Source organism: Leptosomus discolor, chromosome Z, assembly GCF_034619465.1.
Source record: "Leptosomus discolor isolate bLepDis1 chromosome Z, bLepDis1.hap2, whole genome shotgun sequence".
Classification (NCBI taxonomy): Eukaryota; Metazoa; Chordata; class Aves; order Leptosomiformes; family Leptosomidae; genus Leptosomus; species Leptosomus discolor.
This window is the reverse complement of record NC_141419.1, coordinates 83,786,454-83,809,346: the sequence shown is the minus strand read 5'-3', so window position 1 is coordinate 83,809,346 and position 22,893 is coordinate 83,786,454. Positions and strand designations below refer to the sequence as shown.

Genomic DNA, 22,893 nt, shown 5'->3' with positions numbered 1-22,893 from the left:
GTTGCTCAGAGCCGTGTCCAACCTGACATGGAATGTTTCCAGGGATGGGGCTTCTATCACCTCTCTGGGCAACCTCTTTGAGTGTTTCACCACATGGTAAAAAACGTCTTTCTTCTATCATGCCTAAATTTGCCCTCTTTTAGTTTAAAACTATTATTCCTTGTCTATCACAGCAGGCCCTGCTACAAAGATTGCCCCCATCTTTCTTAGAGGCCCCCTTGAAGTACTGGAAGGCTGCCATAAGGTCTCCCTGGAGCCTTCTCTTCTCCAGGCTGAACAACCCCAACTCACTCAGCCTGTCCTCATAGGAGAGGTGAGGCATAGTTTCCTAAGCCATCTTAGCCTCACATGGTATTACTGATATGCTTACATAGGGACTGCTGGCCTTGCAAGATGCCGCTCCCCAAAAGGCTTCCAATACAAGCATGCATGCAGGTATATCTGCATTCCTTCACATACGCAGCCTTGCCCACTTTTGCATCCTGGCCAGGAGGATGGGATTTTCTGCAGTGATCTGTGTTTGTATTAACTTGGAATTACCCAGTGATTGACTGAAGGACTCCTAAATACTGTGATCTTAACACATGAGACCTTAAAGCTGTCCAGGTAGAGAACAGAGGAGGGTCATGCATGATCAAGCATCTATGATTTCATTACTGAAACTAATGAACTATTATCAAGTGAGATGGGAGAGGGATCACATGTATGCTTTTAGCTCATCCCATCACAAGGTAGCTTGAATGAGTTGAGGAAGCAGGACTCTTATCTGCCTTCACAGATAAGTACCTTGCAATTGAGCTAAATTAGGAACAAACACTGAAGTTACTCAGCTCAGCTGTGGATGGCATCTTGCTAAACTTATAATAAAGTCATTGCCTTAATTCAGGTGCCTTTATCATTAGGTGCTGGTGTGAGGAGCTTCAAATTATCCAGTGTTCAAGATCAAGATCAAGGTCTGAAAGACTTGTAGACAGGAAATACATTTTCTTTCCCTTGTTTTTCTTTTCAGCAGAGTGATGATATAAACAAGATCTCCAAGGCTGCTAAAATGATGGAGCGGATGGTGAATCAGAACATGTTTGATGACATTGCACAAGGTACGCACCTGCTGGGAGACGCTTCTAACCAAAGCCAGAAGTCCTGAAGATGAGTGGCCAGAGCTGTAGCAAAGGTAGGGTAGGGCAGAGTAGAATAGAATAGAAATAGAATAAGAATAGAAATAGAATAGAAATAGAATAGAAATAGAAATAGAAATAGAATAGAAATAGAATAGAAATAGAAATAGAAATAGAATAGAAATAGAATAGAAATAGAATAGAAATAGAAATAGAAATAGAAATAGAATAGAAATAGAAATAGAATAGAAATAGAAATAGAAATAGAATAGAAATAGAAGTAGAATAGAAATAGAAATAGAATAGAAATAGAATAGAAATAGAATAGAAATAGAAATAGAAGTAGAATAGAAATAGAAGTAGAATAGAAATAGAAATAGAATAGAAATAGAAATAGAATAGAAATAGAAATAGAAATAGAAATAGAAATAGAAATAGAAATAGAAATAGAAGTAGAATAGAAATAGAAGTAGAATAGAAATAGAAGTAGAATAGAAATAGAAGTAGAATAGAAATAGAATAGAAATAGAAATAGAAATAGAATAGAAATAGAAATAGAATAGAAATAGAATAGAAATAGAAATAGAATAGAAATAGAATAGAAATAGAAATAGAAATAGAATAGAAATAGAATAGAAATAGAAATAGAATAGAAATAGAATAGAAATAGAATAGAAATAGAATAGAAATAGAATAGAAATAGAATAGAAATAGAAATAGAATAGAAATAGAATAGAAATAGAAATAGAATAGAAATAGAATAGAAATAGAATAGAAATAGAAATAGAATAGAAATAGAATAGAAATAGAATAGAAATAGAAATAGAATAGAAATAGAATAGAAATAGAATAGAAATAGAAATGAAATAGAAATAGAAATAGAAATAGAAATAGAATAGAAATAGAAATAGAATAGAAATAGAAATAGAAATAGAATAGAGTAGAATAGAGTAGAATAGAGTAGAATAGAGTAGAATAGAAATAGAATAGAGTAGAATAGAGTAGAATAGAGTAGAATAGAGTAGAATAGAGTAGAATAGAGTAGAATAGAGTAGAATAGAAATAGAATAGAGTAGAATAGAAATAGAATAGAGTAGAATAGAAATAGAATAGAGAAACAGCGCTAAAGTAAGCAAGGCTGGGAACATGGTGACTCACACAAGACAACAGGACAGCAGACCATGGGCATACAAAGGTCCTGCCACATCAGCCCTGCTCTGAGCTGGCTGGGGACCGCAGGTCTGGTCAGCGTGGCCCTCCCCACGGCACTTCCCTCCCCGCAGCAGGTCCTTCCCTCCCAGATGCAGGTGCTGGTGGCAGCAGCCAGTGATGAGCAGCTCTCTGCTGGCATACAGGTCCCAGCCACGGCGACATACTTGGTCTCAATGTTATTTTGCCAGAGTTTTGCTGTCTCTGCTCAGCTCCTTGCTGAACGGCAACATCCAGCTCTGGGAGTGGCCTGAGGTCACTCCTTGCTCCGGGCTTCTGCTTTCTTGTTCATCCTTTGTCTGCTTTTAGATCATCAGGGTTTTCCTGTGTGAGGACTTGGAGCATGGTAAAAAGCGTTTACAGGGCTTAGGTCCTGGTTTGGAGTTGAGACTTAGGGCTGACAGTTTTTATACTGATTGCGTTGTGCAGAGGCTGTGAGGATAGCAGTGTTTTTTAAAGCTTCCCTGGCACTGCACTGTGCTGATTTATTTCCGATTTATACACCGGCAGTTCTTCCTCGATTTTTTTTTATTTTTTTATTTTTTTTTTTTTTTAGATTTTAAGTATTTTGAGGACGCCTCAGACGAATACAGAGGCCAGCAAGGAACTCTCCTCCCACTCTGGGAGTTCCAGTATGACAAGAGACTTGCAGTTACTGCCATCTCCTGGTGAGTCTCTTTATTACAAACTGAATCTCGGCTGTTTCTCAGGGGAGTGGAATTCGATGTCATGGCACCTCACATGGCAGGGCTGGTTTCTCTGGGGACACTGTTTTGAATAATTATAGTCAGCTCCGAGACATGTCTGGTGCTTCTGGATGCAAAGCACCTCACGTAAGGCTGAATGTGCCAGGCTTGTGCCATTCAGCAAAAGGTGAAGGCACAGCAGGCTTTGGGCAGCACTAGGGCAAAGTAAGTGCAGTTAGCAGAGCAAAGAGTCCCTTCTTGGGAAAGCTAGGATAGACATGTCATATCTTTGGACAATGTGCTGTAGGAATCAATCCTGAAAAGCCCAGGGGAGTAGAAGGGACAGCAACTGTATTTTTGACAAGTATTAACACAGAAGAAGTAAAGCAACAGAAAGGGAAATACAAACATTGCATGTGCCAGACAGGTAGCACCATGGACTATAAGATGCTGAAGCACTGATACTAGACAAGACCTTTGTGCATGGTACGTATTCCATCGCTGCCCAGACAACAGTGGTGGTTTTGTACTGGCATCTTACACAGTTCAGTTTAGTAGGCATTTGCTCTGCAGTCCACTTCTGCGTATTTATTCCTGGTCAGTCCAAAGATGATCGCTGATGCTTTCAAATCAACTCTCTTTTACTGAGATGTTATCACCATGGTTATTACCATGAAAAAAACACTCATCACCAACCCGAATGAGTCCTTTTACTTTTTAACATACTTAATCCTCCCCAGAACTGGTTTGATTCATGCACTGAGCATGAGACATACGTAGTCAGCTCCTGCTTTGCTCTCCTCTGCAGCTAGGCCTTCTCTCACTTGTTTGTAGGGCAGTGTGAACACATCTGTGTCTTCCCAGAGAGTATCTATGGACAGACAGAGCAGGATTGCAGTCTTCTGGCCTTTCAAGTCACTGCAGTAATTATACTTTAATAGAACATCAAGGATGCAGTTGTGTAAGAATTACAAAATAACAGTAAAATGAGATATGAAATCGGAAGAAAAGGCATCTTCTATAGGTAGTTTGTGCTGCTGTTATTCTTGTTTCCAGGAAATGATAACAAAAAGATGGCCCTGAAATTGGCAGAATGACTCCAAATTGCCTTATGTAGTTAGCTTTTCTAATTTAATTTTTATTCTCCTATTGTTAGCAGTGGCAGTGCATTTAGTGGTTAGAGCAAAAGCATTAGGATGCCTAGGTATTAGCCCAAGTGAAAAAGGAGAAATGAAGAGAGAAGTGATTTTATTTTATCAGTTCATAATAACAAGTCAGAGAAAACACTCATTAGATAGTTTTCACATACATTGATTTCACAAAATTGTTACCCACTGGTTGTGCTATGTGAGCTCAGGGACAGCAACAGCACTGACCTGTGTGCCATGTAAACCCTACAGTAACTGACACAGCAGAAGTTGTAAAGAAGGTAGATGTTTTTCAAATAGAGGGAGTTTAGAACACAGCTAGATGGCTAATTGCTCATAGCCAGTACGTCTCAGCAAATACACTGTTCACCACCTGGGTCAGAACAGAATTTCCATTCCTGGTCTGTGGGAATGATCATGTATTCATGAACTGATAGCTATTTCTTGAAACATCCATCATTATTTAATAACAGGCAGGGAAAGTAAGTTTATGGGGTATTGTTCTGTTGTGGTTTAGAAACTCCTTTGTTCTTGCCCATGAAATATGGAAACGGTCACATTTCTGCCTTTTTCCTTTCCTGAAAGCCCTGATTTTTAAAAGTAAACTTTCTGTGATTATGAAATGGATAAGCCAAGAAGTGCTGCAGGGTGACATCATGTCTGCCTGTGCCCTTTTTATCCTTCTCATCTACTGTCGTGGTCTTCTGATGTTCTATTTTTTTATGCATCTTGAGCCTGGAAGAATTACTCATACACGAACTTTACTAGTGCGTATGTTCAAAGGATCAAGCCCTCAGACTGCATGCAGTCCTGTGAAAATGGACTCTGGTATTAACGTGTGAAACACTGTGCATTTCCGTGGAACTATATGGTTAATAATAAATGCAATCTTACATGTGTTTTCTTCTTACAGGCATCCAAAGTACAAGGACCTATTTGCAGTGGGATATGGCTCTTGTAAGTAATAAATGCAAAAGAATCATTAAGAAATTTAGTATATTAAACAGATACACTGAGATCAAATCATATAATACTCTGGGTCATGCATCTCATAGCAAGGACTCACCTGATTTCAAGGCAATAAATTGAGATTTAACTCAAGGTAGAGATTAGGCCTTTACATTCCATGAGATAAACATTCAGAAATGCAGAGGCATAGGCAGCATCAGCGAGGGCTTTTGGCTTATGACAGTGCTGACTCTCCCTTCAGTCAAGGACTTGCCTCTAGAAGTACCACTTAATCCTTTTCATCTTGATGGGCTCTGATTTCTCTGTTCCTGCCCTTCTAATTGCTGAAGTACCAGATATGTTATATTTGGCCAGAAGCTAATGAGAGACTTCTCTAAGTGTAAACTCATTGCTTTCGCATTAGGAGACACTCCAGGGGTGTCTCAGAGGATAAACTCTCCATTAGGGCACATCAGCCCTGGACATTGTGAAAATGCACTTTCCCTGGGATTGGACATAGGGTAGTTTTGAGTAGCGGTGAATGTAAGATTCAGGGGTTGCTGCTGTGTTACTCCATAATAATCTCTATCCAGTATTACTGCTCTCCCGTTCAGGAAATGGAAAAGAATTCTAACGAGTTGATGTTTTCTCACCTTTTTTGTCACAGTTTTGCTGTGTGCGTTACATCTAGCTGCTCAGGTTTATATGCTTTGTTTTGTTTTGTTTCTTTTTTTAACAACATAGGAATCTGTATCAAGAGCCTTGCATTTCTTCCTGTTCAGTATCTCTTGTTGCTTACAGACACACTGACTACTGTATTCTGAATTCTTGTCTTCACATGTCTTCCTTTACTTCTGTGTAGATGAAATAGTAGTCACTGTGAATAAACATTCTCTCTTCCATTCTCTCACTCTCTTCTACTTTCTGGCTCTACTTGAAGTGCTGGCTATCATGAATAGCTTCTTAGGCAGGGCACAACATTCTGGTATTTCCTCCCAAGGACCACTGTTTCCCAGGGAAATTCCCAAAGGGAGGAGACCAGTTGTGAGACAAGTTTTCCTAGTGTCTTTCTTGCCCAGGTAGTGTTGGCTCCTCAGTGTTATCTCCTCAGCAGACTACTCAATAAATTTTTCAGGTCCCCTGAAAGTACTTCTGGGACTCTCCAGGACTCCAGTCTTCTCCACTGTTAGTGGCTGCTATAGAGTTGCATTGCTGGCATTCTCATGTAGTGAACAGTGAACTTAAAGCCTCAGCTTTACGTCGGCTGTGCGTTGTTAATTAACAGGGGTGTACAGATGAATGACCAAAATCCCAAACTATTTAAGTCTCCACTGACTTTCACTCAGAGCTTGTGAAGATCACAGCAGTATCCCACCTGCACATCTCCAGGACATCTGCTCCTTGCAAAGATGTGCCCCCAGGTCTTACCACTAATCGTGACACAAAGCAGAGAGGGGCTGAGAAAAGAGCAGTATCGCAAAGGCATCAGTCTTCTCCTTGCTGCAAGAAGAGAGCAGACTACAGAACAGTCAGGCTACAATCATTAGATTTGTAAGAAGGACTAGGTGTTTTGACCCAGTCAGTCTCCCCACTGTCTCTAGCAGGAGAGATGTCCTTCTTCTCTCAGTGTTGATATTCTATTTATTTAAGTAAAAGCTGTGTCTTCAGTACAGCACTAATAATTCTCCATCTGGCTTGAAATAAAGATCACTCATGGTGCTACAGGTAACCAGTGGCTGAGAATTGCAGATAGCATGTTTAGGCAATAAAATTTTTACCCTAAATAGCCCACCTCTAGGAATTCTTTGTGAAGGGCAGAGAATGGGGGAGCTGAAGACAGGACCTTACCAGTAGCTACTTCTTTGCTTACTAGCCATTTTAGTTAATCTACATGTGCTTGCAAGTTACAGGTGGACATTCTTACTAGTGTTCTTTGTGCTGAAAAAGTTAGAATCTGTTGTGAATGTCTGAACGGCAAGGCATGTTGTTTGGTATTTATTTTAAGGGAACACCTGTTTTTTCGAATGAACACTGAATGCTATCAGCTGTGATAAAATGACTAATGAAATTAATTGTGGAGGAATGTAGTGTGAACACTGGGCTCCAAGGAGATTGCTGTTATTCAAGAAAGTGATCTTGAAGTCACTCAGGTGTGTGTTTCAAGTATGTGTTCATAGTGTGAACACTTGGTAGTGCTCAGCAATAGTCAAGGCAAAACAAAAATTGACAGAAATACTATGAAAGAAAAAGAAAACAAAACTTCTGGATACAGTGGAAACAAAATATAAAACTACATAAATATATAAAGCAGCGGCAGGAACAACAATAGAAAACTAAAAAGACAACAAAACAATACTCATGATAAACTGGTGTCTTTATTATTGTGTGCAGTTCTGGCTGTGAACTCCGAAAAAGAATGTGTTAGGCTGTGGAAGGATTGGAAAAGGTCCGGAGAAGGGCAGCAAGGATGAACAGAAATATATATAATGACTTTTGATCAGAAATCATGAACAGACTAGGACTCTTATAACAGACAAGGGAGAGGGACTTGGTATGGGTCTGTAGAATCCTGAGTAGTGTGGGGAAAGTGAAAAGGGGTCAAATGTTCATTATTGCCCATAACACAAGAATGAGGGAGACAATATGAAATTATTGAGTAGCAGGACTAAGACAAACTTAAAAGAGAATAATATGATACATAATGAAATTGTGGAACTGTTTTTCCTTCCTTTGTGATCTGGAGGACAGAGATACACATGGATTCAGAAGAAGTTTGATAAATTCATGGAGGGCCAGTTTGCTGTTGGAGGGACAAACCATCTGATTCAGTAAGTTAACAACTGCGAGCTGCTGGAAGCTCTGAGCACATACAAGGGGATAGATCTATACTTGCTGATATTCTCACAGTATTTAAGCACTTGCTACTCAGTACTCTTGGAAATAAGATACTTGGCTACAGGCACCTCTGGCCCCGTATAGTCATTCTTATGTATTTCTCTGTGCTCTGATGATGAAACCAGATGGGTTGTCTTCATTTATACTGATAAGAATTGCATTCCTCTTGCAGTTTTGCAGCATTTCATTTTCCTCTTAAAAATACATTTTTCTCTTGAAGTTCACTCCATCTGAGCCCTGGAAATGTTCCTGTTAGTCTGCCAAGAAGCCTAAATTGGCTTGACAATCTCTTTAATTCATTAGGCATCAGCTATTCTAAAGAGCAGATGAGGATCAGTGTTTGCGAAAGAAAACATGGTGAGAAGTGCTCAGGATATTCCTCCCCTGGTACAGCACAGCAAAATCTGATTGTGCTCACAGCTCCTGTGCTCTGAGGGCATAGGAAATGGGCAGTGCCTTCCCACTGCCCTGCCACCCAGGCACAGGAAGAGAGACAGAACTTCAAGGATGGTAATCTCCCTGCTTAGCCTGTTCCGACAGTTGTTCTAACTTGTTACACTAAGCAAGACCCTGATGTGTGCTTTCTGGGTTGTGCAGAAGTATTTGTGGTTCGTGTTAGTTCTGCCAGGGTCCATTGTGCCAAGGGTAATACATAGGTGCAGAGGAAGGCAGACCCTAACTCAGTGGCTTGCCATCTAAGTGGGCAAGAGCTCGTTCCTACTGCGCCTGCAGTATGCATTGCATTAGAGGGAGGAGGAGATGTGCAGGTGGGATGCAAGGCAGGTGGGGAGAATTACAAGAGGGTTTTGCTTGGGAAGCTGTGGAGCAGGCAACAGCCCCGCTGCCTCTGCCACCCGCCAAGCCCCCACAGCTGCTCTGGTGCTGGTACTGCCATGTGTGTTGTGCAGATGGGGAAGAAGCACCGTGGCAGTGGGGACTGCTGGCTGACCACGTTTTCAGTTGCATGGGGCTGACGAGGGTGCTGGGGTGGTGGGATGTCATGCCCATGAGTCCCTCAAATTAAAAAACAATAACACTCTCACTGAAAAAAAAAAAAAAAAAAGAGAAAAAAAAAACCCAAACCAACAAGCTGAGGCTGACAAAATGGCAGGGTCTCCCAACAGGTAGTGCTCAGGCAGCTGGCATCCCCCCTGGCACCCAGAGCTGCTCCCCCTGCTTCACAGCCCCCCCAACTTCCCCACCACTCACTCCCCGGCCTGCTGTCCTCCTCCCCCTAATGCATCCTGCAAGCACCACAGGAATGAACTTGTGGGCAGTTGCTCCTCCACCTCTTGTGACAGACCACTTGCTCCCTGGCACTTGGGGCTTCCCGCGGTGCCGCACAGAGCCCCCGCAAATGTTCAAGGGCTTTGTGGAGCTTGCTGTGTGTTGTGGAGGACTGGTGGAATTTGCTGACCCGCGCAGAGCTGGCCTTGCAGACTTGTCCTAGACCCCATCCAGTGGCCATCCATCCGGCCATAAGCCTGGTGTTCAAAAGAGGAGCTACATAGCCCTCTGGAAGAGGTGATATCTCCTCATGGACTGTACAGTGAGTCTAGGCAGAGTGCCTAGCCTAAATGCCTGTCTCTTAGATGGCTACAGTGAGGCGAGATGAATCCTGGCCAGAAGAAATAATCCTGGAGTCACACTGGGGCTGGGGTAGAGCCAGGAGCAGAACCCAGGTCTTTGGGCCTGTGGTGGCCATAATTACATCACCAGTCTTTTGTGCAGCATGCATTTCTAAGTACTGCCAAGACAGAAATAACACATTTGTCCTATTGCCCAAAGTATACTTTTTGAAACAAAAGGTCCTTTGTTTACTATGGGTCCATTCTGCTGCAGCATGGTGAGTTCTTTACAAAGAGGGCCCTAGCCTCTCCCTTGCTTTTGTGTCCCATTTCTGGAGTTTTCACTAGTGATTTATTTGGATAAGGTTTCTGATGCTAATGGCATTTCTTTGGCATGAGACAGTCTCTTCTGAACAAGGAAATATTGTCATCGTAATTTGCAATTCAGGATCTATGCTGCTTGGCTGGAATTAATTTTTATTCCATCAGGAGGAGCTGTCTTTCTGGTTTTGTTTTTGCATAAATGAAACTGCTGGGTTTCTGGCTAGACTGACAGCCTGCAGTGTAGGGTTCAAAGAGGCTCTGATGGGTGCTGGGCTTCTGTTCTGCGTTGCTGATGGGAGCACCACGAACACAAGCTCAGGTCTTAGCAATCACCTCGGTTCATATTTCAGAAGCAAGCGTGCCTCTGACAGCCTTCAGAAATGGCTTTTTATATGCAGCTCTGTGAGCACGTGAGGTGAGTAGGGAAAAATAGTATCTCTGTGACCAATGTATTTTACCCTACTGTTTCTTTGCACTCAGTGGAAGTCACAAGGACGGGTGAGGAGTATGGACTCACACCTAAAGTGCCGGCAGTCTGAGGTATCTGGCAAAGGTATCTACTCAGTTCTTCACTGGGTCTGAAATAAGGCCTCATGTAGACAGAGGTAGACCATGTAAAGATGCCTATACTCCTCTAAGCTTCTTGTGTAAATTCAGCATAAGCTATGCTAGTACAGGGTCCTTGTACTGGTGAGACTGCATCCAAAGCAAGAGTTGTTATGACTCTGTTCCTGAGCCAAATTGGTGTAAGATCTGGGCCAGAGCTTTTATGGAGATGAATTTAATGGATGTGCTGTGGCTCCCTGTTGCTGAGGAGTCATGGTTGAACACTGAGACCAGGTTGCTCAAAGCCCCATCCAACCTGGTCTTGAACACATCCAGCGAGGGGACATCTACAACTTCCCTGGGCAACCTTTTACAGTGTCTCACCAGCCTCACAGTAAAGGATTTCTTCCTTGTATTTAATATAAATCTACGCTCTTTTGGTTTAGAACTGTCACCCCTCATCCTATCACTGTGCTCCCTGATAAAGAGTCCCTCCTCTGCTTTCCTGTAGCCCCCTTCAGGTACTGGAAGGCCACTATAAGGTCTCCCTGGAGCCTTCTCTTCTCCAGGCTGAACAACTCTGAGTCTTTCAGCCTTTCCTCACAGGGGGAGGTGCTCCAGCCTCCTGATCATCTTCATGGCCTCCTTTGGACCTGCTTAAGCAGGTCCGTGTGTTTCTTAAACTGGTGGGCCCAGAACTGAACACAGCACTGCAGGTGGGATCTCACCAGAATGGAGTAGAGGTGGAGAATCACCTCCCTCAATCTGCTGGCCACGTTTCTATTGATGCAGCCCAGGATGCAATTGGCTTTGTGGGCTGCGCGTGCACAAGGCCGGCTCATATTCAGGTTTTCATCCACCAGCACCCCAAAGTCCTTCTCCGCAGGGCTGCTCTCAATCCACTTGTCACCCAGCCTGTATTTGTGCTTGGGATTGCCATGACCCAGGTGCAGGACCTTGCACTTGGCCTTGTTGAACTTTAATGAGGTTTGCACGGGCCCACCTCTCAAGCTTGGCTAAGTTCCTCTGGATGCCATCCCTTCCCTCCAGCATGTCAGCTGCACCACTCAGCTTGATGTTCTCTGCAAATTTGCTGAGGGCACACTTGATCCCACTCTCTGTGTCACTGATGAAGATAAACAGCACTGATCCCAGTATGGAACCGTGAGGGACGCCACTTTTCACCAGTCTCCATCTGCACATGGAGTCGTTGACCACTACCGTCTGGATGTGACCATCCCACCAATTCCTCACCCGGTGAATAGTCCACCCATCAAATCCATCTCTCTTCGATTTCGAGAGAAGGATGTTGTGGGGGACCGTGTTAAAGGCCTTACACAAGTCCAGATAATTGACATCCATAGCTCCTCCCTTGTCCACTGATGTAGTCACTCCGTCATAGAAGGCCACTAGGTTGGTCAGGCAGGACTTGCCCTTGGTGAAGCCATGCTGGCTGTCTTGAATCACATCCCTGTTTTCCATGTGCCTTAGCAGAGCTTCTAGGAGGATCTGTTTGGTGATCTTCCCAGGCACAGAGGTGAGGCTGAGAGGTTGGTAGTTCCCAGGGTCCTCCTTTCTGCCCTTTTTAAAGATGGGTGCAATGTTTCCCTTTTTCCAGTCACCAGGGACTTCCCCTGACTGCCATGACTTTTCAAATATCACGGAGTGGCTTGGCAACTACATCAGCTAATTCCTTCAGGACTCTGGGATTCATCTTGCCGGGTCCCATAGACTTCTGTATGTTCAAGTTCCTCAGGTGGTCACAAACCTGATCTTCTCTTACAGTGGGAGGGGCTTTGCTACCCCAGTGCCTCTCTTGCGGCCCATCCACTTGAGAGGTGTGGGAAGAGAGGTTGCAAGTGAAGACTGAGGCAAAAAAGTTGCTGAGTACTTCAGCCTTCTCCTCATCCGTTGTTACCAGTTTGCCAGTCTTGCTCATCAGGAGGGGTGTGCTTTCTTTAACCTTCCTTTTCTGGTTGACATACCTATAGAAGCCCTTCTTATTCTTTGCATCCTTTGCCAAGTTCAGGTCCAGCCATACCTTGGCCTTCCTGACTCCATCCCTACACGGCCGAGCAGCATCCCTATACTCTTCCCAGGGTACCCATCCCTGCTTGCACTGCCTGTGCATTTCCTTCTTGCCCTTTAGTTTGACCAGCAGGTCTTGACTCAGCCATGCCGGTCTCTTGCCTTGCTGTCCTTATTTCTTACACCTGGGGATCGAGAGCTCTTGCGTTCTATGGAAAGTGCTGTTAAAGATCTGCCAGCTCTGTTCTGCTCCCTTGTTCCTGAGGGCAGTTTTCCAGGGGGTCCTATTGACTAACTGCTTGAAGAGCTGGATTTTTTTTTTTTTCCTGAAATACAGGGTTCTGACTTTACTCTTTTGCCTGACCCATATCCCTCAGGACTATGAACTCCACCAGTGCAGGATCATTGGAGCTGAGGCTGCCTCCAACCTTGACATCACCAATTAGCTCACTTGCATTGGTGACTATCAGGTCCAGTATGGCATCCCCTCTGGTAGGTCTATCTGTTACCTGGCTTAAGAAGTTCTCCTCCATACACTCCAGGAGTCTTCTGGATCGCCTACAGCTCGCCATACTACTTTTCCAGCAGATGTGAGGGTGGTTGAAGTCCCTCAGCACGACGACAGCCTGCAAGCACAAAGCCTCCTGTAGATGGAGTATGAAGACTTCGTCCTGAGGTTCCCCATGGCCGGGCAGGCTGAAGTTGACACCAACCACAAGGTTCCCTTTGTTGCCTCGGTCTGTAGCTCTTACCCATAAGCTTTCAACCCACTCGTGGCTGTTCTTCAGAGGCAGCTCTTCCTACTTATCTATTTCTTGACGTAGAGGGCAACACTTCCACCCCTCCTTCCTCATCTGTCCCTTCCGAACAGCCTGTAGCCATCAATAACGGCACTCCCGTCATGGGATTCATCCCACCAAGTTTCAGTAATGGCAAGCTGGTTGTAGATTTCTACAGCACAGTGGCTTTCAGCTCCTCCTGTTTGTTGCCCATGCTGCGAGCATTGATGTAGAGGCACCTCAGCTGGTGTACTTAACTGAATGCTGAAGGCATACAGAGATATATTCATGTTAGCACAGTTATTTCATCAGTCATCTTGACAAGAGGGATGGCAGCTTTGACAAGACATTTACCCTCTCTATAGGGCTGGGGATCTAAGTAATAGGGGAGGTAATTCAGCAGGACTGGGGTCCTTACACTGAAAGAATCTCACTGCATACAGACAAGGTCTGTGATCGTTAATTCATGTTGACTATTTGTTAGAAGCTATAATGCTTTATCTCATCTTGAAATGTAGATAAATCCTTCAAGTTTTCTATGAGATCTCAATCAAATTATGGAAGTAACAACTTGTGGAACCCAGCTCGCTGAAACTCACAGATAGATTAGAAAGTCATAGAAAATAGAACTGGAAAGCATTTCAAAAAGTTATTAGTCCATCTCCATGCAAGATGATAGTACTTTATTTAAAACATGGGTTTGAGGACCAAACTTAGTCCACTTAATGAAGATTTCATACAGTGTAATTCCTAGCACAGTTGAGAGCAAAGTTCTATAGATGATAGGCAAATCCTTGTGACAAGGACAGAAGACTATGTTTGAGAAGGAGAACTCTAAAGGCCTGAAAATGCCAATTTGACAGTATAGGCTGTGGGTTTAAGGAGGGTCAGTACTGGAAATGGTACTGGGTGTTTGTGGGTAATTTTCTTCTCTGCAGTCGTACATTTAAAGGTTATAATGCAGTATGTGGAAGGTAGTCTGGACTATATTTACATAACAAGCTGCTATTAAATTTGGTATTTTCTGATGAATGCCAGGAAATCTTTAAGTAAAAGCACTAAGAGGATTGAATACTGACTAACAAATTCAGGTCTCTGAACCATCTCACAGAAAATCTCTTCCAGGTGGCTTTGAAGATGTTTATATACTTAAATTATGTTCCCAGAGTAGGCAGAGAAGATTTCTGGGAGCAGAGTCCCCTGCTAAGCTTTCTCTAAGTTTATTTTTATATTGAGAATAGAGATTGAAGACCTTATCAGAGAGAGAAAAAGCATTTTAGATTGCTTAGTTAAAATTCCTTGTCTTGTATAAGGCTGTGTGCACACGTGATTCATGTGAGGGGACTGCGCTGGAGAGGTGGAGCCGGCACATCCCCGGTCACATAATGGCCTGTGTGCTGGACTGGGTTCAGCACCGAGCTTCAGCCTTTTGGGACCCCACAGTAAAGCTACTGAAGTTTTATGAGTGTAATACCTCAAAAGGCTGATAGAGGTTCAAGTGGCCTACATGTCTCAAAGAGAAGTTCAGACTGCAGGATGGATTCAGTTTGTGATTCGGCCTACATTTGTATAAAGCACTGGAATGCTATAACAGATCCCAGCTTTGGGAAAATGTCTCCATGTCTGTTCAGAGGCATGTGCGCAGCACTAATCTGAAGATGATAAAATTAAAGATGTCTTCAATGGTAAAAGACCTAGGAGGTTCACTCTGACTTTTTGGTAACAGATTTGAGAACTGCATTGTGCCAACGTGGTGGCTGAGTGTTTCCTTTCAGCATGAATGTATTGTTTATTGATGTTTTGGATATATGTACTGGAAGCTGAAAGACTGTCACCTTTTGTGAGTGCTGGTGATGCCAGTTACTAATGGTAGTTGATATAATAGTAATATCTAACTATCAGTAGTGAATTTATGTTGAGAAGAAAAAAAGAGACAATCACAGAATTAAAACATAATGGTGGCTTAGTTGCCAGTGATTTTAATTGATGAGGTTTGTTATACCAGGCAGACTGAAGCCTCACTAAGTAATATGTGAAGATGCTCATGTAAGGGAGTATTACAACACAGAAAACAAGCATCAACAAAATCAGCACAGAGAAAAAATTGAAAGGGACTATGTAGATCTTACTTGTGAACTGTTGAAGAGCATTTGTATGGACACTGAGTACCTCCACAATCAAATGGAAGACCCTGGAGGACATAGGCCGGCTCTGTATTAATTTTTGAGTGCTGTTTGTGCTATGTGACTTTTTAATAGCTGTAAGAAGTTTTTCGTGTACATACATTGTATTAATTAAAAGAGGCTGCTGGGGGGAAAAAAGGCAGGAAATAAAACATAGCAATCAGATGCCTCTGAGGCAAGCATATCAAAAGTCATTAATAACTAGGTCTAATGCTAATCTATGTTTTCATTCATGAAGAAGAAATAAACAGAAGATCACTGCTGATAAAGTGTTTTGATAAGACAAATGTCTGGGAGGTGGTAAGAGATAGAACAACCAGATCAAAGAGCGATTTAGATCCCTTTGTAGCAGAGTATAAAGCATCACTCTGTGTTACAGTGTCCAAGCATATGCGTAAAGAAATTCAAGCCATGCAGCCATACAGGGAGGAGCCCTATCTTGAGAAGCAATGATTTAAAAAAACCCTTCTGATGAAACCCCAATGCTGTAGTGCATCAGTGATCCTTTGCTTTGTAGAGATGGGGGTTTTCAAAGAAACTGAGAGGCTAAAAGAGCCTTTTTTATTTAGTGCTGGAATGACCAACCTGAAAAGGCATGCTCACCACTGGTGACATGCCAAGGAGAAGGGTCATAAACTGGGAAGGGTTCAAAAAAGAATGAAAGAATGATCTAAGAACAGGACAACTGACCTGGGAAACAAATCCAAGGAATTTGGTTTATTCAGCTTGTCAAAGAAAAGCTTATTAGGTAGTTGGATTGCAGTCTGTTAGCTCCCTATACTGGGAAAGCAGATCATGTAACAAAGGGGTCTTTAATCTGCCAGACAAATGATGTAACAAGATCAAAGAAAAGCTGGAACTACATGAATTCAGGCCAGACGAAGTGTGGCTTTTTAATAGAAGATGGGTAATTGAGAATGGTTAATTTTGGCATGTGGTAAATTCCCAACCTCTGGGAATTTTAAAGGCATACGATATTTGTTGCTAAGTTTTGGTCTGTTGCAGACATGATTTTTTTCATTTACAGAAAGATTTAATGTAGAAAAATCTTATCTTCTTTATATTTTATACTCTTCAGGAGTCTGATTTATTCATTCTTCTAACCTCTTTAGAGGCTGCTCTCTGCACTGTCTTGTGTTGGAAGCTTTGAAGTTCATTTGCAAAACATCTGTATCCTCCTCCATGGTCTGACAGTTTTTGAAAAACCTCCCTAGTGGAATCAGTGTTAGAAATTTAAGCCATCATACATCCGGTTTATTGAGATAACTAATTGTGGTCAATTAAATCTAATTACACTGAAAATTACAACACTTTAAAATCTGTTTTCCAAATACCAAATATCTCTTACCACATATACAGGCTCTGGGAGTGTAAAATTGATAGTACCTATTATACTGTCAACTCTGTTAGTAAATATAACCTAATAAGTATAATACATTAAGTGAATCATAGGAAGGATTAATTTTAGTTGGTGACTTAATTACTGATTTGTAATTTAAATTCTGTAAGCTTTGCCTAATTTTTCCTAGCCTTAACCTTTTAATTCATTTAATTTTAAATCAACTCATAACATCATCTTTTGCTGTAGCATTTTGTTAAGCATGAAATAATAAAGAGCTTCGTTGATGTGTTTAGGGAAAAAAATGTGTTAACAGATTTTGTAGAGCCTGGGGATCAAGGGAGCTGCTCAGCCTTCCTGTTGTGTCTCCGGTGCATTTCAGGCCATTAGCTTCAACCCACTTACCTCTCTGTCTAGCCCAGTTAGTTTGATTAGTGCATTTTTATCCACAGGAGACTAAACATTTGTGTGCCATAGAGTCTTACCTGTTTGATAAAGGCAGTATGATGCCTTCCCTTTCTTAGCTTTGTCCCTAAAACCAGCTACATTTAAGTTACTGTAGGAATTATTTTTTTAGTATTTGCACAACAGAAACCAAGCAGAGATGGGTTAACTTTCTTTATTATTGATGTCAAAGCGATGGTCTCATAGTGAAAATCTGCTGAAAGACTTTCCACCCATCTGTACTGAGACACCCCTTGACTCAGCAGGAGAAGATGATCGATACCAAGGACAGGCAAAACAGCTCTGCACACTCTCTTAAAAAGCATCATTTTATGTTGTATTTTAAAGATTCATTTTCTGAAATACAGTTGTTCTTATGCCTGTGTTCTGTAAGCCAAACACTATTTGGTTTTGTATTTCCCATTCCCTCCAAATACTAAGGTTATGTTGCCGTCATAGTTTGGCTTTTCCATAGCAGAAGTGCTGGAATCAAGTCTGCTTCTCACACTCTAGTCTAAGTAGCAAAAATATTGTCAGGGCTCTGAGAGTGGAAATAGGCTCTGGTGGCCCTGACGACCCTCACCAGCATCACTTCTCAAGAGCAGCGGGACAAGCCCTGGCTGCTGAGACCCCTGCACTGTCGGCTGCATTATTGTTCTTGGGTATTGTCTCCCCATCTCTTAGGGAGCAGCCAGTGATTCCTGCAACCAACCCCAACACATATTCTGTTCCCTCAATAACCCAGTGTTTAGGTACATAAATACCAAAGTAAAGGCTGGATAAAACACAAGCCAACATTACTTAGCCATAATGTATTTACTTAGGCCAGATACTTAATTATTTTTCCATATTAACTTGTACTTGAAAGGACTTGGTTTTCTTGTGCTTCCTTTATTTGTCATTGCTAAAACCTTCATACGGGCCACAAAGCAGATTTCCTAATCCCAGTGCTTTGAGTTCTATCTGAGAGATAACAGTAGCAAGACTGAAGGTCCGGCCTCGATTTAATTCTTTTCATTAGGTCTTCAGGGATGAGGTTCACTAACATGGGTAGATTCCCAAAGGATAGGAAGGAATTTTGTAAAATCCTTTTACCTGACAGTAATCCAGATTTATATAGCACTTCCGTTAGAGAAATTCCAGACCCTCCATGCAAGGGAAGACTAAATGAATTGATTTGTTTAGCCTCCATAGCACTCTGCGAGGATATCAGGGCTGATAAATGCCAAGGAGGCTGTAGTGGGTCTGCCTGAGATGCAGCCCTGACCGTGCTGTGCAGTGGTAGCTAGATAACACAGCAGTATTTTGAGTGCTGCTGAGCGGGGCTCACACAGCATTGAGGCTGTTTCCCCAAACCTTTCCCCAGCAGGCTGGGGGTGGGTAAAAACTTGGGAGGGGCTATAGCCAGGACAGCTGACCCAGACTGTCCAAAGGGATATTCCATACCACACGATGTCTCCTCAGCAATATAAGCTGGGGAAAACAGGAAGAAGTGGGGGACATTCATTTCGCGTTTGTCGTCTGGAGCAACCATTGCATGTACCAGAGCCCTACTTCCTAGGAAGTGGCTGGACATCGCCTGCTGATGGGAAGTAGAGAATAAGATCTTTTGTTTTTCTTTTGCTTCCACGTGCGGCATTTTCTTCATTAAACTGTCATTATCTGATCCACTTGCCTGTTGTTATATTTTCTCTCCCTTGTCCAGCTGAGGGGGTGAGAGTGATAGAGTGGCTTTGGTGGGTACCTGGCCAGGGCCAAACCACCACAGAGGCGTAACAGCTGTTTAAGGCTAGTGCAGGCACATATATTAGTTTAAGGGAGAGTTTGGTACGCGATGGATTTGCTCTAGTTGCCTGCCAAGAAAAGGCTCTGGATCCAGTGACCAGAGAGGTCTTTCTGTTTTTTCTGTTTCTCACATGCAACTGTGGTTGTGAAATCAGCCACACAGATAAGGAGGGCCACTGACTCCATAAGTTTATTTATTGCCTAATAGGTAGTTGTCAGCTCAGTACTATGAAACCTCAAAAGTTTTAAAATAGTTGGTGAGAAGACAGAGCTATTGTTAATCTGTCATGACCATGGGAATGCAACCCCTGTAGTGAAGTGTTGCTGTTGAAAATCTCTATGATCATACAAATAATTTGTACAAAATTCTGTTATGATTTTTTTTAAGTTAGCTGTTGCAGGCTTAGATGTGATTGGGTGATCTGCATTTTTCAGTTGCACTCAGAGTCTTTCAAGTTAAGGAGGCACTTTAGTGGTGAAATCTCTATGTGGCGTCTGTAATTTAGAAAGTAGTTCCTTGGAAGTAAAAGAGGAGGACTCTGTGGGTTGAGAGGGTTGCTGTAGAAAACATCCTTGTTTCTGTCCTATGATGTGTAAGGTGCTGCAGGAACCCTTAATGAGCATGTTGCTGTGACAGATGTAGTGGATATATCAACTTGAAATAAATTTTGATGTCTTGGCTGTAATGCTTAAGTACTCTCAAACACGCTGCTCCAATCGGTTTGTTTGGGTTAGACTGTGTTACATTGTGACAATACTTCTGTGTCTGTGCACTGAGATTGAATTATATCTCCTCTCACTCAGATTGGGAAAAGAACAGTGATGTGACTGTCACTACCACGCTGGCCAGATGGGCCAGTTATTAACAAAACTTACACTTTCATTGTTTTTTTTCTGAACTTAATTCTTCCCACACCAAAATGCTGGGCACTGTAGAAGAGTCTATGTAGAGATTGTAAAAGTTACACAGCACTGCTGTATGAATCAGCGTGAGCAGCATGCATGTCAGTTAAGCCCCAGAGTCACATTATAGTGCAGAAACTACTAACATGAACACATAGCATAAAGCACGCAAAATCTCCTCTGTGTAACTTCTCTTTATGACTTGATCTGCCCTTTCTACACTGTATGCCGTAGTCACCCTTAAAGGCAAGGCCGTGTATGTAAGTAATTTTTGTTACAAACTACTATAGGCAAAATATCTCTCTATTTGTATGTAGTAACTTAACATGTATATTAGCTAATAGTTGTTTTGATGGATGTCCTTAAAGCAAAATAATCTAGGTTACTAAAGCGGTCTGTGGGACATAATTTAAGGCAACAGGGAGTGATGGAATACATATATCTTTGTTTATGATAAAAATAATGGTTTTGGATGCAATGTAAGGGTGTATGATGCCTTCAGCAGAAAGCTATTTAACATATGAAAGTGAGAAAACAGGTGGAACTAGAAGTAGAAAAGGTAATACTAATAAGCATTGGGACTTTGTGTTTCAGGGAACAGGCAAAATTTATTTGGTACTTAGGAAGTTTTTCCCTGAGGGTGGTATTGCCAAGTCTGATCATTCAGAGATCACAAGGCAGGCTCTCAAAATCCTGAGATTATTACAAACAATTATAAGACTTGATTTCTTTCTATTTGCCTCCTGTGCTTTTCAGGGTGGAATCTGTTCGGTGTTTTAAAACTTTCATTTATTTCCATGAGGGCTAGCAATGTTTTGTTCTGAAACAAAGCAGAAGCAGAACTTGTGTTTAAATAATGAAGCTGAAGCTTGGGAAAGAACCCAAACTTCTGCTATTGCAGCACTCCTGATGATAAAACTTTCAGGAATTGGCAGCTCTGTTGTGGCTCCTGTCTATAGGATGCCTTGTGCAAGTCTCTAAGCAGTGTCCCCTCATGAAGGTAGAGGCAGTGTTTCCCAAATAAGTGGACTTCTGTGACCTGAGAAAAATCCCAGTGGGTTCATGGCTCTCCAGTCATCAGATTTACAACTTTTCCCATTTCACAGGTCTTAGGAGACCAGCTCACTCTGATTCCTGGAATACAATAGGAAATCACAGGTCTGGTCCAGCTTTGCTACTTTGATGCTCCTTACCATTCATTTCTTTCCTTTAAAGCATTTTAGTTTATCTGTGATGATTAGATTGCTGTTGTGGCTGAACTATTTATGATTTTTAATGTAATTTTCCAATTTTGTATTCCCACTGAGAAAAATGAATTAAGTTTTGCAAAGGAAAGTTTTAAATTCATTTTCAGATTTGCGAAAGGGTTTTCAAGATTTCCAACCAAACCCCAAGCCCCACTGGGATCTCCCATACTTTAAAGGCATCAGAGCTTAGCTTCTTCCTGTATGCCTCTTTACTGCAGGATCTGTGACAGCCTCTAATCCTTCCAGACTTCACAGCATGCTCTGAAAATTGCAATTTCCTTTTCTTCTTTGAAACAAATTCTTATCATTTCTTGCATACGGTATTACAGTTGACAGTATGTAGTCCCAGCCTGAATACTAAGGCTGTAATGCTGCTTCTTGAGTTATGCTACAGTGTACAAATGACTTCAACTGGACTGTCAAGGTAGGCCACCAAAAGGAAGTCTCAATTAATTTACAAATGACAGTTTGGGACCATGTTTTATGTTGATCACCAGCTGATTCACATTTTAACAAGCTGTTGTTTTCCCAATTTGAATTTTATTATTTCTTGAATCGTCAGCTTTCTCCAAGCCTCAGTGGGTGCCGTTTGCACTATTAGTCATGCATTTTGTCTTTTACTTAGCACATGTATTTATATAACTGCAGTATTAGTTAAGAGAAAGGAGGGAATGTGACTTCCAGCTGAAGTGGAAAAAGAAATTGTTGCCAGTTTGGGCAAACAGTTGCAGAGCAGGAATTCTGAAAACCACATGTAATGACCAAGATAACTGGGCAATGAAAGCTTACTGTCTGTTGGGGTGATTACCGCACCTTACTGGTATTTTCTGTGTTAGGTAGAAGAGGGCAATCAGGCAATATTTAAAATACTGCTAGGCTGTATTCTCATTTCATACCTAGGTTTACCAGCATGTCTGGCTGTGGAATGACATCTAATTTCTGTTCACATAAACAAGATCAGGATCAGCCCACTGTTTTTGTTCGGAAAGTATTTGATGATGTCTGCCTTCTGCATTACAACATAAATTTTTTCCTTATTTGTTGGAAGGAATTGTAAATTACCATATCAGTTTGATTTTAATCTTTGGCTATTGCAGTGTTGGTTTCATACAAAAGTTGAAGTAAGAAAACAAAAGATGATATAAAATCAGGCTGAAGTAGGCCTCCGGAAAACTTTTCTCTATATCAGGACGGTGTTAATTCTGCCCAGTGGCTTCTGACAAATGTATGGCACTTTTAAGACCAGTGTCTTAAAGCTCAAGAGGATGGGGGCTCTTGTCTCCTCTTAAGCAGGTTGTCCCAGCATTGTCAGACTCACTTGCTGAAGAAAAAACCTGCAACAGTGCACCTGACACCACTTGCCAGAGGGTTTGTTGTGTCTCTAAACCTGAAATTCAGAAGTAGAGGAACAGAGCTTCGACTGGAAACCAGATGAGGGATTTCCGACTTCAGCCAGATGGGCAAGCAAGGATACATCCTTCCTGGAGGACAGTCTCCTTTCTTGTGGTCGTGCTGCCTTATGGCAGCAGGGACCTTTTAGTTCCTTGTGTGGATATGCATGCAGAGGGTCTTGAAGCTCATCACAGACTATGCCCTACCGATGTCCTTCTCTTTTGAGAGAGACTCCTGCAAAGGAACACCTCCCCAAAATACAGTTCTGGTGCATGAAAACATCCACAGAGAAACATGCATGGGTTAGTGACTAGTCATGTATTTTGGGCCGTGTTGGGAGATTTCCAAAGGTCA

At 42.1% G+C, this 22,893-nt stretch overlaps 1 protein-coding gene across 1 annotated transcript in view; it reads left to right on the top strand.

The window, feature by feature from the left end:
• DNAI1 (dynein axonemal intermediate chain 1) overlaps positions 1-22,893 on the top strand; it is a 149,234-nt gene that overhangs the window by 32,318 nt on the left and 94,023 nt on the right. The window contains exons 9-11 of the mRNA XM_086480183.1: positions 1,010-1,097; positions 2,881-2,992; positions 5,072-5,115. Of these exons, the coding sequence (XP_086336309.1) occupies positions 1,010-1,097; positions 2,881-2,992; positions 5,072-5,115 (244 nt within the window). The remainder of the gene's footprint in view (positions 1-1,009; positions 1,098-2,880; positions 2,993-5,071; positions 5,116-22,893) is intronic.